Here is an 18939-nt window from a genome sequence, read left to right as displayed (position 1 = left end):
CCCAGAGAAATTTGGTCCAGAGAAATTTCAGTCCAGAGAAAATTGGTTAGAGAAATTCTATGAACAGTGACCAGGCGAATTTCTCTGGACCAAATTTCTCTGGATGAGTTTCTCTACTTTTCTTCTCATTCACATCTAACCAGAAAATTTTTCTGCATCACCAAAAAAAAAAAAAAAAAAAACAACAACAACAACAACAACCCAGAGAAATTATGTTTTTGGTATTTGCTGGAGAAAATGCTCGTCTTTGACCCGAACAGGCGCATTACAGGTATGATGTAATTTAGTCTTGTGGAACAGTTAACAGAGTCACTATTCGGACCAACAAGTATGGCCAACCAAAGGGGTATGCCTATGTGGAATTCCTTGAAACAGAAGCTGTTCAGGAGGCTCTGCTTCTGAATGAATCTCAACTTCATGGCCGCCAATTGAAGGTATCAGCCAAGCGTACTAATGTCCCTGGGATGAAGCAGTTCCGTCCACGGCGTCCCAACAACCCTTATATGGGTTTCCGATCGAGGAGTGCATATGTGCCACCTTATTTCTACAAAGGGACCTTAGACATCAAAAAATAATTTTGTGGATGTCTTCCATTACGAAAAGTGAGAGAGGGACCCTAGACCGATTTTCCCATAAATTTTTGTGATAAATTTTTTAAATTTTATAAATATAAATTAAAAACTAAAACCGAAATCTTTTGTTTTTGATTTTTTTCTTCCAAGCAGCCGGCTTTAGTTTTGTTTTAGAGACGTTGTGAAGCCTCCCCCTGGTTGGTCTCTTCCTACAGACCTCGCTTCCTCAGATCCGTCTTTTTCACAAAGAGAGAAAGAGAGTTCGAGCTCGAGTAAACCAATCGCCGTAACCATGGCGATTAGGGTTTTTCTTCCTCTTCTTCTTCTCTTTTTATCGTCTTCTCACCTTGCCTTTTCCCTCTACGAAGATCAAGTCGGACTCATGGACTGGTTACTCTTCATCTCTATCTCCTCACACACACGCACACATCTTTATACTTTACTAAATTCGATTGATGATAGTTCAATCGATCACTATTCTATTCCATTCAATCAAAAGCCTATAGCTTTTGTATTAAATTGATTTCAATGCAGGCATCAACAGTACATAGGTAAAGTAAAGCACGCAGTGTTCCACACTCAGAAGGCGGGACGAAAGCGCGTAGTGGTCTCTACCGAAGAGAATGTCATCGCCTCGCTCGATCTCCGCCGCGGCGAGATTTGTATGTACATGTTTTTGTTAGAATTCGAAAGTTTAATTGGGTTGCATAGGTTGAGTGGTCAAAACTTATATTTTGATTCAGAAATTAGTTTTGATTTTGTGTTTGGTTTCTTGCAGTTTGGAGACATGTTCTTGGGGCCGACGATGCCATCGATGAAATCGATATCGCACTTGGAAAATGTAAATATTTTTTACAATATATTTTTTTTGGTTATAATTGAATTATTTTATTTGCAATTTGAATTTTACATAGTTAGATACAGGGCTGTATAACTATTTAACAATATTCCATCTTTTGACATCCTTCTAGATGATAACTTTTTTTTTTTCCCCATCAAAAGTTGTGAAATTACGTGTATTTTTATCAGTACTTAAATGGATGCTGAAACAATAAAATTTATGAAAATCTAAGTGGACATTTTGACAAAGAGTTAGTCTATATCTAACTTTTTTTTATTTTTCTTCAAAAGTTGTGAAATTAGTTGTATTTTTATCAGTACTTAAATATATGCTGAAACAATAAAATTTGTGAAAATCTAAGTGGACATTTTGACAAAGAGTTAGTCTATATCTATGTTGCACGGACAAGGGTGCGGGGGTGTATCCAAGTGTCAAATATTCATAAACTTAAATCTTAGGATCTTGGATATGGGTACGGGGATATGTCACATAAACACATATTGCATATTGTATAATATTCTAAGATGAAATATTATAAATTATGTGGAAATATACCAGAAATTGAATAGGATTCAAGAAAAATATGAAATTTCTATCTCTAATTCACGTGAGAGACTAAAAGTATTGCTTCACTAACAAAGGTGAGTTTCTTCTTTTTCATATATTGTAACAAATTAAAAGTTGCAAGTGACTAAATTGGGTACGGGTGTTGGACACATATCCCACACCCTTACCCTTGTCATATCCGGTGAACTCGGTACTTTGGAGAAAATAGAAGAGACCACGTAACACAAGTCTATATACACAGAATTAAACGCATAAAAATATCAAGAATGGACGTGTCAACACAATAGGGTCCACCTGACCCATTGTGTTGATCTTTATATTTTTAGTACTTTTCTCTGGCTTAATTTTGTGTATGTAGATTAACTTTTAATTGTATGTCTAGTATTTTGGAAGGAAGTAGTTAAAAAAATACACCCATTAGAAAGACACCTATTATTAGATTTTGGAAATAAACTGCCAGACATTCCGAAAATCCAACCTGAGATGATTTTCTATTAGTTCTCTTGATTTTGTTGACCTTACAGTGGCTATTGTATACATCTCTAACACTGGTTAATATGAGGGCGTGGTATAAAAAGAAAAGATGGTTTTGTTGACCTTACAGTGGCTATTGTATACATCTCTAACACTGGTTAATATGAGGGCGTGGTATAAAAAGAAAAGATGGTTTTGTTGACCTTACAGTGGCAATTGTGTACATCTCTGATACCGGTTAATATATATAATGAGAAGCAGTTATTGACTGTGGACACTGTTATCTCTGGTGGTATGATCGTTCACTTATTGCATCTGTAAGAATCTTGATGAAATTTTTTGAAATTTGTTGTTCCCTTACTGACCCTGGAAGTGTTTGATTGCTGATCTATGAAAGTTCCACAGCAGTAATGTGTGTGCTAATCATTCAGTATTAAGTATCAAGAAACAATTGCTTGTTAGTAATGTTTTCCTGAATAATGCTTTGGCCTGACATTTTCCAAAAAAGGTTACTCAGTTGCTGCTAGTAAATAAGATTTTGTTGGTGTGTATGTATGTTCATCTTTAATTTTAATTAAATGCAAGTGAATCATTCATTTTTTCCCAGATGTCATAACCTTATCATCAGGGGGAAGTATTCTAAGAGCTTGGAACCTTCCTGATGGGCAGATGGTGTGGGAATCTTTCCTTTCAGGCTCAAAGCCATCAAAGTCATTGTTATTTATTCCGGTTAGTGAAAAGCATTTTATGTTAAATGAAAACTTTTGATCCATGTTATTAACTTTATACATTTCTCTCTCTCTCTCTCTCTCTCTCTCAACACTTTATCTTGTTCGTGGTCTGCATAAGAGATTTGTTCCAAGCTTGTTTCTTCAATGTAATGCATTTTTCTAAATTTGTTGGAAATAGCGTTAATTATGGAGTTATGCGCAGACAAATTTGAAAGTTGACAAGGACAATGTGATCCTTGTTTATGGGAATGGGTGTCTTCATGCCATTTCAAGCATAGATGGCGAGGTTCTCTGGAAGAAGGACTTGACTGCTGAAGGGTTTGACAAATTCACAAGTTACTGCGTCTATTTTGTTATTTAGTCTTAACGATGCTTGTCATTGATGTATTGAATGTTTATTGTTTGCAGCATTGATGTTCAGCAGTTGATTCATCCACTCGGAAGTGACATAATATATGCTGTAGGTTTTAGTGGGCTGTCCCAATTTGATGCATGTCAAATCAATGCTAAGAATGGCGAGTTGCTGAAGCATGAAAGTGCAACACTTCCTAGTGGTTTCTCTGGGGAAATATTGTCAGTTTCAAGTGACACATTTGTAGCATCTGATGCTACTCAATCAGTTTTGGTATTAATAAATGTCAGGGATAGTGGAATTAGCTTTCAACAGACCTTTATTTCAGATCTTGTGCAGGACTTTTCTGGAACAGCTGTAGTATTACCTTCGAAGCTTACAGGGATATTTTCCATAAAAACCAATGCATTTATAGTATTTATTAAAGTCACAGATGAAGGCACGTTGGAGGTAGTGGACAAAATAGATCATGGAGCAACTGTTAGTGATGCTCTCTCATTTTTAGAGGATCAACAAGCTTTTGCATTAATTCAGCATGGGGATAATAAGATTCAACTCACAGTGAAGCAAGGTCAGGACTGGAGTAATGATTTACTTAAGGAGGGCATTGAGATGGATCAACAGAGAGGGCTTGTGCATAAGGTCTTCATAAACAACTATATCCGAACAGACAGGTCTTATGGGTTTAGGGCCTTGATTGTCATGGAAGATCATTCATTATTGCTAGTACAACAAGGTGAAATTGTATGGAGTAGGGAGGATGGGCTTGCTTCAGTAATAGATGTAACAACATCAGAACTACCTGTAGAAAAGCATGGTGTATCTGTGGCAAAAGTGGAGCAGAATCTTTTTGAATGGCTTAAGGTAATGAACTTGTAGAAACTTCTTTGAAAGCTAGTTAACATTGAATTTCAGACTCTTGAAGGCATTACCATTAGACAATTTATGATGGTACTTTAACATCCTATGATTTGAGTTTTAATTGATGCATAACAGGGGCGTTTGGGGCGGCTTTTAAAACAGATTATAGCTTATAACTTAATAGATTATAGATTTAATCAGAAGCTGTTAATCTGTTTGGTATAACTGTTAGATTATAGATTTAAATTGCTGAGTAATGTTTGTTTAATAAGTTGTAAAATAGCTTTTTGCTATGTAATGTCTTTTTTGCCCTTATTAGATATAGAAATTGTTAATTTATTTCATTTTCTTTATTTTTTTTTTTTTTATAACATACCAATTAATATAAAAATTGTGATTTATTTTTTCATTACAATAACATGCACAATATCAATTAATTAAAAATTTTAATTTTTTTTTTCATTACAATACAAATTAATAATATAAAAATTGTTAATTTTTTTAATTTATTAATTCATTACAATTAATACCAATTAATATTGTTATTTTTTTAATTTATTATTAATTCATTACAATTAAAACCAAGTAATGATATAAAAATTGTTTAGTTTTTTAATTTATTAATTCATTACAATAATACTAAACCCTAGCCCCCGCCGGCCACCCCCTTCTTCTCCTCCTCCTCCTCCTCCTCATCCCTCTGCAAAATCGGAGAGAACACAGAGAGAGCTAGGGTTGATCGCGAAGAGAGAGAGAGAGAGAGAGCGCTAGGGTTGATCGCGATTGCGACACCGGAGAGAACACGGAAGGTTGATCGTCACATCGTCGATCGTCACGCTAGGGTTTTGCATCGGGATGGTTAGGGTTTCGTTTCGCGATGCTAGGGTTTCAGATCGCTAGGGTATCATAGCACGACCAGAGAGGCGATGTGGTTTATATAATGGCAATTTGGTAATACTTCAAATTGGTGAAGGGCATTTAAGTAATTTTGACCCTCTTCCGCTTTAGCTGAGAATCTGAAGCACCCTGGGAGCAGATTCTGAAATTCAACTTATTTGCCCTCTGCATAAGCTGATAGAAGTTTAAGTTGGTGGCATTAATCTCTAACAAACAGTTAGCTTTTGCTTTTTTTAAGTTAAAAGCTATAAGTTGGGTTAAATAATCTGGAACAAACACCCCCAACTTCAGGTGTAAAACGTTTTATCTTTGCTCTTTTGTGTTTGTGTTTGTGTTTTGGAGTGATTTGTCATTGAAAAATATAGTTTACTACTTATGCATATACTTTCTTGGGCTAAAGTCAATGATAATGAAGATAGGGATATTGTAGTCGCAGTGGTGGTGGAATAATGAGGTACAAGTTGTAGGAAAAATAAAAAGAAACGCTTTAAAAAGTGGCTAAAGAATAAAAATAAGCACAATTTTAAGAGATATAAGTTGGCTAATAAAGAGAGAGTAAAAGGACAATTAGGGATGCTAAGTTAAAAGCTTATGGTGTGGTTTGGGGGCTAAGGGTCAGTTCACAGTCTATTCATTCTATAGGGGTTTGGTCGGGGAGTGTGGCGGGATGTTTCCTTGGGAGAGTGTTTGGGTGCCCGGCGTCCTGTCTAAGGTGGCTTTCTTTATGTGGACAGCTGCTTTGGAGCAGAATCTTACCTTGGATAATTTGATCCGGCATGGGCATGTGTTAGTGAATTGGTGTTATATATGTTGTGCAGCTGCGGAGTTTGTGAATCATTTGTTTTTGCATTGCCCGGTGGCTTCGCGATTGTGGGGTTTTATTTTGTCACTCTTTGGGGTTGTTTGGGTTCAACCTCGAGGGGTGTTGGATATGTTTTGGGCTTGGCGGGGTGCTCGGATTGGATGTTGACGGAGGCGGGTGTGGGTGTTGGTGCTGTTTTGCTTGATGTGGCTTGTATGGTTGGAGCGCAGTAGACGCACTTTTCATGAGGTTTATTATGGTGTTCTTTGGTTACAGAATCGACTTATTGTAGTTTTGTATAGTAGGTTGGAGAAAACAGTTGATCCTGATTTGTTTGCTTTTCTAGATGATATAATTGGGTAGTGCTCGGTTTCAAATCTCCCTTTTGGGATTCCATTTTGTATTTGTTGCATCATCTTGATGCTTTTCTAATAAATTGCTTTATTTATCAAAAAAAGAAAAGAAAAAAGAAGCTTATGACGGTCTTTATTCTAGATTAGATGGAAGGATGGAGTAAAAAACATTTACAAACTTTCTAAATTGAGAGAAAAATAGGTAAATTTTTAAAATTGGGCTCAGTGTATTAGAAGTGAGGATTCGATGATGTTAATGAAGAATGAGGAGATTAAGGAAAGGTGAAAAAGTTATTTTGAGAAATTGTTAAGTGGAAAATGATTAGAAAGCTTAGGATGAGAGGGTTAGCTAAAGTATTAAGACCAGATTGTAGATCTATTGAGGCATGGAAATATTTAGCTAAAGAGGGGGTGTTTTGGTTAACAAGATTATTTAATAAGATTTAATGATTAGGAAAATGTTTGACAAGTTGAGAAAAAGTATTTTAGTACCTATATAAAAATAAATAAAAAGATATCCAAAATTGCCCAACTATATAGGCATTAAGTTGGTGAGTCATACAATGAAATTGTGGGAGAGAGGGATTCAACCTATCTTCATGGATACTCTAAAAAAGGTCACGTACGCGTATCGGATACTTTTCGGATATGGATATGCGTTCGATACGGCCGAATACGTAGCGGATGCAACTGACGAGTATTCGAAAATTATTTATTATTTTTTCAATTTTGGATATGTCTCGAACACGGGAAATATACGTCTCGGATATGGGATGGATACGTTCAAAATACGGGAAGGATACGTTCGGGATACGACAAGGGCCAAAAACATAATTTTCTTATAGATTTTAGTAGGGGTCAAATTGGAAAATTATAAAGTTTAATGCAAGTAAAAAATACCAAGCACTTATGGAATGATTACAAGAAGGAAAATTGAAGGAACCTTAGCCTCTATAAAGATACAAATAAATAAATAAAATGAAAAAGCACCATTGATCTCCAAAGGTTGATCCTGTCTCTCCTTTTTTTTTTTTTTTCTTTTTTCTTTCTTTCTTTCTTTCTTTCTTTCTTCACAAAAATACCTCTATGCCACTCTCTCATAAAAAGGAACAAGCAAAAATTGAGATTAATATTCTAAATTAATATAATTTTTTTTATTAGTTTGCTTTAGGAATTGGTATTTTCAAAATCAACGTTTGATATTAACTAAATGAATGAACTCATGTTTTTTATTTTATTTTATGCATACTATATTATTAAAAATTACAAAAATATGTTTTTTACAAACGTATTTCTACCGTACCCGTATCCTACTATTTTAGATTTTGTCATATCGCTGTATCCGTATCCGTATCGTATCTGATCTGTGCTTCCTTGGATTCAACATCACTTGTTTTGTAAGAGTTACAAAAATGCATCCTTAGATTTTGTAAGAGTTACAACTTACAAAAGTGAAAAAATTAGCTTGGATTTATGCTCGGTAGATCAAATATAATAGTGATATATCTACTAAAATTACTAGAGAAGTACATAAAGAAGAGAAGAGATGCATGTGGTTTTTATCTATGTTATATAGACGCGGATATGAGTATTGGGTGCGAATGCGTGTCCAAGTGTCACATCTTTCTAAACCTAAATCTTAGGGTATTAAGATATGCATTCAAAAGTTGAATATGGATACTAGGACACGTCATAAACACATATATTGTTTATATGGTATAATATTTTTAGATAAGATGTTGTAAATTATTTAGAAATGTACTTTAATTAAATGAAATTTAAGAAAACTATGAAATTTATGCCTCCCATTCATTTGAAATTTATGTCTCCCATTCATTAGAGGATCCAAATGTCTAAATTGGGTATATGTGTCAAACACATATCTCACATCTGTACCCCTGTCATGCTTGGTGGACATAGGTACATTGGGCGAAATGAAAGAGTATATGTTACACAAGTTTCTATAGATTTATAAAAACTTTCGATAGGATGCTTAGAGATATAATATGGGTGATAGAGAAAAAGTGTGTGACCGAAGGATTTATTGATGTGATAAAGAGCATGTATGACGAAGTTGTGACTAAAATTAGATTACCTATAGGTGAGACTAGTGAACTGTATCAAGAGTTAACTTTGAGTTTTTACCTATTTGCCTTCTTATTCATGGATGCATTAATTAAATACATTTACGATGATATCCTATGGTACTTGTTGTTTGCAAATGAATCATTTAAGTGGACGAAAAACTAAGGGATGAATTGACACTAATATAGAAATTTGCATAGAAGCACTTGAGTAAAAAATATTTGAAGTTAGTAGAACTAACTTTAGTAGCAATAGAAGTAGAAATAATGGCAAAGTGATGATTGAAAATCAGGAGATAACAAAGAGTGAACATTTTCATTACTCAAGTTTGATTACTAGCAAGGATGGATAGGTTGGAGATACATATCCACTGAATCAAAGTAGGTTGACTCTAGTGCACAAGTGCTTCTGGCATATTATGTGATCTACTAATACCAACAACATTGTAACATTTTATAGAACTATAGCCTATAATTCCAATGATGCTTTATGAGGCATAATGTTGGTCAATTAAGAAACAACCTTCACAAAATGAGTGTAGTTGAGAATCGAGATGAGGATGCTTAGATGGATATTCTGTGAGACTAGGAAATACATAATAGAAATGGAAATATTCATGAAATGGTAGGAGTAGCATGAACTGAAGATGAGTTGACTGAGAACAAATTATTATTAGGACAAGTCTTTTTATTTGTTGCACTGGTGAGGTTCTGGAATCCCATGTATTTGGAGTCATGATTCTTATGTAATAGGGTAATTTAGATTAAATGGTAATGCATGTATGAATTGTGTTAAATATAGAGAGTCATAAAAGGTTCATGATTGTGCTATTATTCTACAGCTTCTTGAAGTTTTGTGCATGGTATATGGTCTATGTTGTAAACTACACTAATCAATGTTTGCACACCAAATAATATAAAATAAAATAAACATTGTATATACCAGAATACCAGGAGTTTCAGTATCCTACATGTGTCCAAATTTGTGTCTAACATGGGTGTTTCCCTTATTTAGAGTTAGAGGTTGATGCAGTATACTTCTTTACCAATTCTAGTTAAGTGATATTTGATTTCATATCTTGGCATTTACAAGGTTTGCTGAAATTCTGAATGCTAAGAGTGGTCCTGGAATTGAGAACCTTGCCCACCTGATCAAAAGTAAAAAAGAATTAGTAATTTTTTACTGTGCTTTAATCTCCTAGTCTTTTGTTATTGCCTGGATGCATATTTTTGGAAAGGTTACCTGTAGTAGTTTTAGGACATTTTACTCTTATATTTGTGAAGAATCAGGTACCTTCAATGGCAGGACAGAAGAACCACTGTGATGAAGAATGGTTTCTTGTTCTTCTCCTTTCTCTCTCTGTGTATTTCTTTCTTTTTCTCTTTTTCCATCTTTCTTTCAATTAGATGTTATCTTTTGTACTATATTCCTTACTTCCACATGTGGATGCAACTCATTGACTGATTTATTCCCATGGGTTTTTGATATGTTCTGGTGTTGGTAGGGACACGTGCTGAAGCTTAAAGGAACTCTAATGCTCGCAAGCCCTGATGAAATAGCAGAGATACAAAAAATTAGGTTGAAAAGCTCTGAAAAGAGCAAGATGACCCGAGACCACAATGGTTTTCGAAAGCTGCTCATAGTACTTACTAGAGCGGGTAAACTTTTTGCTTTACACACAGGAGATGGACGAGTTGTCTGGTCTCGCTTATTGCATTCTCTTCGTAAATCTGAAGGATGTGACTATCCCAACGGGCTTAACATATATCAGTGGCAGATCCCACATCATCATGCGTTGGATGAGAATCCATCTGTTCTTGTAGTTGGCAGATGTGGATGTAGTTTGGATGCCCCTGGTGTCCTTTCAATTGTTGATGCATACACAGGGAAGGAGCTTAATCGTTTAGGTGCTGTTCATTCCGTCGTGCAAGTTATTCCACTGCCTTTTACTGATTCAACAGAACAGCGCCTTCATCTACTAATAGATGCCGACCAGCATGCCCATTTATACCCCAGAACTCATGAGGCACTTGGTATCTTCCAGCGTGAGTTTGCGAACATATACTGGTACTCAGTTGAAGCTGATAATGGCATTATAAGGGGTCATGTCTTGAAGGACAATTGTATTCTTGAGGTAGCAGATGAATACTGTTTTAGCACAAGAGATTTATGGTCCATTGTATTGCCATCTGAGTCAGAAAAGATTGTTGCAACTGTGACAAGAAAATCAAATGAGGTATCTTCCTTTTGCTTTCTCAGATATCCTAAGTTTTCAATCTGAACTTTTATTTTGTGGTTGTTGATAGTTTTATTTATTTATTTTTCCCTTGTATGCCTACTGCAATCAATTTTTGAAATGGTATGGACTTCTCACTTTGTAGTTACACTTCCAGCTGAGTTTAAGGCTGTGTTTGGGAATAGCGTTCTTGGCTAAAATCTCCAATAAAGACCAAAAAAAAAAAGAGGCTAAAATAGCCAACAAGACAATATGGGTTTTTTTTTGGGTATTTGAGAACGGTTGGATACCTTTCCAGGGTGAGGTAGAGTTTGACTTTTTTTTAACCATTGCCTTTCAGCTTCAACACCTAATGCTGCTCTAACATAACATGGTATAATCTACCTCGTTGATCTTAATTGATATAATATTTTCTACTATCCATCCCTTGTTATATTGACAACCCTTGTTGTTTAGTTATGTAATATATAGCATAGACACATACATTACACGATACAAGCACAACACAAACAAGGTAAAGACACAACAAGACCTTAGTATAATTCATATATCTTATCCATAAGGGTGAAATCCATTTTACCCCTTGTGGTATAGGCCAAGAGCCCTTTAACCCACCCCCCCCCCCCCCCCCCCCCCCCCCCCGTCTTCTAAAAATAGCCACATGACCCCCATGTGGCTTTGGGTTAAATTGTAACTGTAACTCCGTTAACATTAGTGATACAATGACGATTATACCCTTTGTCTCACAAATTTCATGTATATAACATATTTGTACACAAACATATTACATATATTCATATTCATATTTTATATTATTTTATTTTGTTGTTAGATATAAAAATTAACTTACAAAAGAATCTTTTAAAAGATTTGAGCTCTTAACCTTAAGCTTATAAACAAACACTCTACCCATTAAACTACCAATATCATTTGCATATAATTTTTATACAAATATATTTAATTTTATTAACTAAGGGGCTGTATGGATGGGCTTAGGATTATATGATTCCTTCTTGTGCGGGCTTGGGGTAGTCAACTCTCATACAAGATCGCTTGAAGCTCAACCTGCCTTGCAAATTTTGTATATAAAACATATTTACACACAGATATTACATATATCATATTTTATATTGTATTGCTTTGTTATAGATTGGCCTTGTTTGGGAAGTCGGCTATTTTATCTTGGCAAAATAGTTGGGTTTTTTTTTTTTTTTTGATAGTTGTGAGAGAAAAAATGAAATGATTATGGATTGGATGTGACATTTTGTCTTATTGGCTATTTTAGCCTATTTTGTCTTTATTGGCTATTTTAGACAAAGAAGCTGAAAAAGCAACTTGCTAAACAGGGCCATTAAAAAGTTACTTACAAAAGTATTTATACTACCAATATCGATTGCATTTAATTTCTATACAAATATATTTATTTTTATTAGCTAATGGGCTGTATGAACGGGCTTGGGAATTTAATTTTGGCCTTGGGTTGGGCCGACTTGGGTTTGTACAATTTTTGTTATGAAAATGACACCCGATTTGAATCCAACCCAGTTCACCCATAATCGGGAATAATATTTTTATTCATTGGAAAGTCGGTAAATTTTGCAAAAGTCTATGGTTGCTTTTGTTGTATGTGCTCACATTTTTCAAGAGTCAACCATAAGTATGTATGAGCCATATTATGTTACTTTTTCAAATAGAACCAACCCTGTCAATTTTTTTTTTTATGGTACATGAAGTCCTAGTGTATTCTTGGATTAGGTAGCTAATTTGAAGGATTATTTTGAATGGCATAGTGTGTTAAAACTCACTTTGCATTCGTTTTGCTGCAATGAAATTGAAGGGTTCAGCCAAGCAATTTGGCAAGATGTCCTAAGGAGTGTAATTGATTTAGGAAGGCCACACATTACTTTGTGGACTGAAATGGAATGGATATTGAAAACAAAGGATGTGTCATTTTCGTACAAGAGTCAATTTTATATCTAATGGCTCAATCTTGCACAACAAATTGCTAGTGTATCTGACTATTGTACACAATTCGAGTATCTTAAGGACATATGGGACTTTGGTACTCAACCTTTGATTATTTTTAAATAAATTCTTCTTGGGTTGGGACTAGAAATTAGTGGGCAAATATTGATCTCATATAGCAGTTTAGCAGAGGCCTATGAGGATGCCTTAGTGGTTGTTGAATGTTATCTAGTTGGAGAGATTACACAATCAGTTGTTTGTATATGTTTTCCTTCCTTAGAAGTGGCCATAACATCTGAGTTGATGATTGAGTCCTCATCTATAGAAGCTAATGTGATCCAAGAATCCTTAAATGGGACACTTGAGGCACCACATGTTAAATCCATAACCCTGCAGTTTCTTGTAAGTCTGTTTCATCTTATATGGCTGAGTTTGTAGTAGCTCTTTCTCTGATGTTGAGAGTTCACTTGAAATTATATTTCACTATTCACTTCCTAAGTTGGTTATCATGTTTCTTTGTCTAATATTAATAGTTTGGATGTTCTCTACTACTTTAAGCATTAGGGCATTACTATCATCCCTTTGCATCAAGTTCCTTCTCCATTCAATCATTTCACTTTGAATTTAAATTCATGTTTTTGTTGATTTTCTATAAATTTAAATATTCATCCAATATGTCACTTGATTGGGGCACCTCAGACCAATATTAAATTTAAGTATTGGTCCAGCACCTGTTCTTCTAGTTACTTTATTTCAGTCAGTTTATTGGAAACCTGATTATTGATGTTATAGAGAGTCGGGTCATTGTTTTCTTACATGGGGTTTGTCGGTCTTAGCTTGGTGAGGAAGTACTTTACTGTTCACATGCTATTGTGGTTGAGGAAGTATTCTAATGTTCATATTTTACTGATGCTATTTGGGTCATAGTTTTCTTACATGGGTTTGTCAGTACTTCCGTTCATTTTTTGAAGTAATTTTGCTATCATCACTCTCAGGATGAGAGATTTTCTCAGCCGAGGAGAAATGATGGGGATCATAAGGGGATTGGTTGAAGAGTAAGGCCTCGTTTGGGAACATGCTATTTTAATAACTTTTTCACTTTTTGGCTAAAATATGACCCCAAAAAAAAAGTAATTTATTTGGGATGAACTTTTTGACTTTTTAGCTAAAATTATGATAATAAATAATATAAAAATGGGTAAATTGACAACCCTTGTCATAACCCGTGACAGTATGATGGCACGACACTGTGCAGACTGGCAGCCATCATGTCATGTTTGTAACTTGTGTTCAATATTATTTTTTATTTCTTGAAAATTGACTTAGATTTGAAAATTTCTAAAAACATGTTTGGTTACAAATTTCCTCAAAAAAATTTTAAAATTACTTCTCTCTCTATTGTACGTCACTTTTTCTCTCTTCCCTCCCTTTCTCAATCACTTTTTCTCTCATACATATTTACTCAACTATAACAAAATATCAATCATCCCAAACTCCGAAACTTCAAAACTATTTTCAAAATATACAACCAAACAAATCAAAAAAATTTCTAAATTCTCTCCCTAAATTTTTTTTAAAAAAAATTTATCTCAAAACACAAATCAAATACACCCAAGACTTCCAATAAATTTTTTCCACACAATCACAGTGAACAATTTTTGATGGCTGCCTAGTACACGAAAAGGTGTGAAACAAAAAACCAATTTGGCTGCCTAGTACACTAGCTACTGTGCATAGGTTTTTAGGCTACTGTGCATAGGTTTGTAAGATAAAAATTGTAGGCTTTTTAGTTTTTTTAGTGACTTTTTGGCTTTTAAGCTAAAACAGACATTTGCCAAACGAGGCCTAAATTGAATTTTTAGGAATTCTAATTTATTTACAATGTTGAATTTGTTTAGAATTTTATTTCGTATTCTACAATTGTTTCCTTATTGGATTGACCCCTTAATTTGTCTGCCTATATATAAGACTTGATGTAATGAATTCAGTCAGATAAGATTTGATTGAATTGAATTGAAAGAATTACCTCTCTCTCCCATTCTTCTCTTTTCATTCCCTTCGTAATTTCTTCTGTTACCCTCTATTTCTTCCCCTTCTCAACTGCCTCCTTATTCCTCACTGTACTCACCAGTTTTTATCTTTATTACTATATTCTTTTCTGTGCTTATGATGTAGTCTTTTTAAAAATGTTTCATGATATATTTGGGGTGTGTGAGTTGTATTACTAACAATGCAGAATACTGTTCTATTGAGAGATTCACCACATAGGTCACGTTGAGGTAGTGTTTGATTGGTGTTGTCAAAGTTTGGAAGAAATGAAATTTCATTTTGTAATTATGGCATATTGAGGAAGTGTCGAACATGTTTCTAGGATTGTCCAAGAAGTGTTGGACTTTGACATGTGGCAATATGTACATTCACTTGATTCTTCCCTACTACTTGGATTATGAAAATTCTGATAAATATTTTCTCTTGAATGCTGATCCTGCTCGAAACACAAGCATAGGACTGCCATATGTGCCTAATTACAAATCATTTAATTTAGACCTTGTCTCTGCACTAGCACAGTGCTACAAATTTCTTGTCTACGAGACTTTGGGGCTTCCACTGGCATGATCTTGGCATGATTGTATTATGCTTTAAGTGTTACACTTGATTATGAGATTGTTAAACGGAATATTGTCACTCCATATGACTTGTATGTAGTATTTGTAAATTGCAATCATTTAGATTAAGTGTGTTGCATTCCTGTGACCTACTACTATCTCTAATCCGGATGTTTCTTGTTCTTATTAGTATATTCTGGTTGTGGTGATTCATTTATGTAACTGTAAAAATCCTTTCATTTCTTATGTTCTTTAGGTGGTTCATACTCAAGCAAAGGTTATGGCTGAACATGATGTGATGTATAAATATGTATCGAAAAATCTGCTTTTTGTGGCTACTGTTGCACCCAAAGCCATTGGCGGAATTGGTTTGGTAACCCCAGAGAAGTCATGGCTGATTGTATATCTTATTGATACTGTGACTGGACGTATTCTGCACCGCATGACTCATCATGGTTCTCAGGGTCCTGTCCATGCAGTAAGTATGGTTTTTCTTGTTCGACTTCATCTTTTTCATGGATAGACCATATTTAAATTATGCATTTTTTTTCTCTGAAGGTTTTTAGTGAGAATTGGGTTGTCTACCACCACTTCAATCTAAAAGCACACAGATATGAGATGTCAGTCATTGAGATCTATGATCAGTCTCGGGCGGTATGTATTTGAACTTGAATTTCTGCATTTCTTCGGTATCTGTGTTTGCAACTTTTGCAGTTTGACTTTTCTAAATTGACGATTGCCATCTGCAGGATAACAAAGACGTCTGGAAACTTGTCCTTGGAAAGCATAATCTCACTTCACCTATTTCTTCATATTCTCGTCCTGAGGTTGTAACAAAGTCGCAATCATATTATTTCACCCATACTGTGAAAAATATTGCAGTAACATCAACAGCGAAGGGCATTACTTCCAAGCAGCTTCTTATCGGCACAATCGGTGATCAGGTTAGCTCAAATCAAATTTCTACGTCCTCACAAAGGTTTCATTTTGGTTTCGTGATTTGTCTGTTCTTTGATACTTCATCCTGTGATGTATACTTGGGATATTTTTGGGTACACACACTGAGACCAACTTACATTTTACAGGTTCTGGCTCTTGATAAGCGTTTTCTAGATCCTCGTCGAACAGTCAATCCCACTCAAGCTGAGAAAGAGGAAGGAATTATACCTCTTACAGATTCATTACCAATCATCCCACAGGTGCATTAACCCTATACCTTTCTCTTCTTTCCGTAATTGTTGCCATGCCATCTCTTGTTATGTCTCCTTACCATCTGAGTGTCGAGTTCTCATCCTTGCTCGTTGGTAGGTGCCTCTCAAATAGAATTGTATAACAAAGGGAATGATTGAGCATAGAGTTCCAATGTTTTAGCTCAGTCTTTGCTTTTGCTTAGCTTTTTCTATGCTCCTTAATATTAAAGGTCACGAGGCTGGAGTTTGATAAGTAATTGTAAGATTTGGAACTCAACTCAACTCAACAAGCTTTGTCCCATTTACTTGGAGCCAGCTACATGAATCTATTTCCTTTAGGCTGTGTTTGAAGTATGGATTTGGATAGGGATTTAGAAAGGAAAAAGAAAAAGTAGGTAAATGGGAATGTAATATAATTACATTTCACTTGCATTTCACACACTTTTTCCCTTTTCCTTTTTAAATCCTTACCCAAATCCATGCTCCAAACAGTCTTAGTCATATCTCCAATTAAGTTTAAGATAGTCACGTACTTCCTCATCTTATTTCCTCAACCCGAATCCTCTGAGGTCGTCATCTGTTTCTTTTACCACCCTTCATGTGTGTCAAATCACACCTGTCCTTAGAACTGTGTTAATAATAGTCAAAATGTGGACGTCAGGTGGTGGTAACGATTTCAGTTCTTATTTTTGGGCCACACAGTACTACATTTTGTGATTTGTTCCTTGTTTGCTTATTATACTGATTGGAGGACTGTTTTGTAGTCTTACGTGACACACGCCCTTAAAGTGGAAGGCCTCAGAGGCATAGTGACAGTCCCTGCAAAGCTAGAGTCAACCACCCTTGTCTTCACATATGGAGTGGATCTCTTCTTTACCCGCCTTGCACCTTCGAGGACCTACGATTCACTTACAGAGGATTTCAGCTACGCTCTACTTCTCATCACAATCGTCGTTCTCCTTGTCGCAATCTTTGTAACGTGGATTTTGTCAGAGAGGAAGGAACTGCAAGAGAAGTGGAGGTGAGTGAAGTCTGCCTTTTGAAGTGTCTTTTGTCCTTTCTAATTTTTCTCAGTCGCGGTACACCTTAACTTTGTTTTCGATCAGGAGCTCTGCTACTAACTAGTAATTTTGCTTAATTTTTGTAGCATCATCTCCTTTTGTGTTATTTTTATTAGATTTTGTTATGGAATGTCTAGGTTTTTAGTGCCTTAATTTTTGTAAAACTCGAAATTTCATAGAAAAAGTTTGCAATGTTCACGAGGTTTGATTGCATCCTGGAAATGGGGTTATCTTTAGTTTAAAGTTTTCATCTTCTTTTAACACCAAATCTTTACGATGATATCTGAAGAAATTTCTTTTATTACTCTTCAGCTTCGGATATATTAACGTTACGGCAACTCTCATCTACTACTGCCGTTCATGAAATCCCTTCCTTATGTATACATCTTGTTATGTTTTTTGTGACAAATTTTATATAATTTTTTAGTAGAGTTATTATAATTTGTGATTTAAAATCAAGTTATTTATTTTGGTAATAATGTTTCGTATTTTTGTGATACATATTTGTAATATTATAACAAAAATGTGAAACTTTATTTTTAAATCATAAATAATGCGTAATAAAAAATATAGTATTTTCTTAAAAAATTGTATAACAATGTGCAAATACCGAGGCGTTCCCTACCGTCCATTCATCCCATCTAATTGGCAGGAACTTGTCATCATACTTCATCTCCATATTTATCTTATGGGCTACAATTTGGGCCCGTGAAGTATAGACACGGATACGTGACATAATACGAATATATAAATTTTAAAAAAATAAGAGACACGACATGTTGGGAACACGTTCAATATATATAATTAAATTTATTTATTATATGTCATAAAATTATATAAAAAAATCATTGAAAGGTAATAAAAAAAATATAAAATAATACAATTAAAATTATTATAAAAATAAAAATAAAAAACATTTCATTGATTTAACAAAACTAATCAGCATAACTTATATAATCAAATAACAATGGTAGAGAGAAGAAAAAATAAAATAAAATCGAAAAAATATAGAAAAAAGAGATAGATGTTACCATCTGCCTATAAAAGAAAAAAGAAAAAAAAAAAAAAAGAGTTCAAGAGGAGAGTAGAAGAGAGAGAGGGCGACTGAGAGAGAGAGAGAAGATCCGAGAAGAAGAAGATTGAAGGAGTAGAAGAAGAAGATCGAAGTTGTACTTTAGATAACAACAAAAGCAGCGACCATCGACGATCGACCACCGACAAGTGACGATTGACTAGTGAAGAGCGACCAGGTGTGTCCGACAAGCCTTTCTCTCACTCTCTTTTGTTCTCTCTATTTGATTCTAGGTTACAAATTGATCTATTTTTGTCTTTTTACAAATTGACCC

The 18939-nt window shown here is 34.7% G+C and overlaps 1 protein-coding gene across 1 annotated transcript; it reads left to right on the top strand.

Moving 5' to 3' along the window:
- Positions 1-691: 691 nt before the first annotated feature.
- On the top strand, positions 692-17815 carry LOC114283355 (uncharacterized). Its single transcript, XM_082894787.1, has 12 exons — positions 692-962; positions 1107-1234; positions 1351-1413; positions 3062-3183; positions 3388-3503; positions 3594-4401; positions 10040-10771; positions 15599-15820; positions 15901-15996; positions 16092-16286; positions 16428-16541; positions 17297-17815. The coding sequence occupies exons 1-12, from the start codon at positions 865-867 to the stop codon at positions 17555-17557; spliced, it is 2955 nt and encodes a 984-aa protein (XP_082750913.1). The 5' UTR covers positions 692-864; the 3' UTR covers positions 17558-17815.
- The last annotated feature ends 1124 nt before the right edge of the window (positions 17816-18939 follow it).

This window comes from Camellia sinensis, chromosome 11 (assembly GCF_055761805.1).
Source record: "Camellia sinensis isolate YWXY chromosome 11, ASM5576180v1, whole genome shotgun sequence".
NCBI lineage: Eukaryota > Viridiplantae > Streptophyta > Magnoliopsida > Ericales > Theaceae > Camellia > Camellia sinensis.
This window is presented reverse-complemented; position numbering and strand designations above follow the sequence as displayed.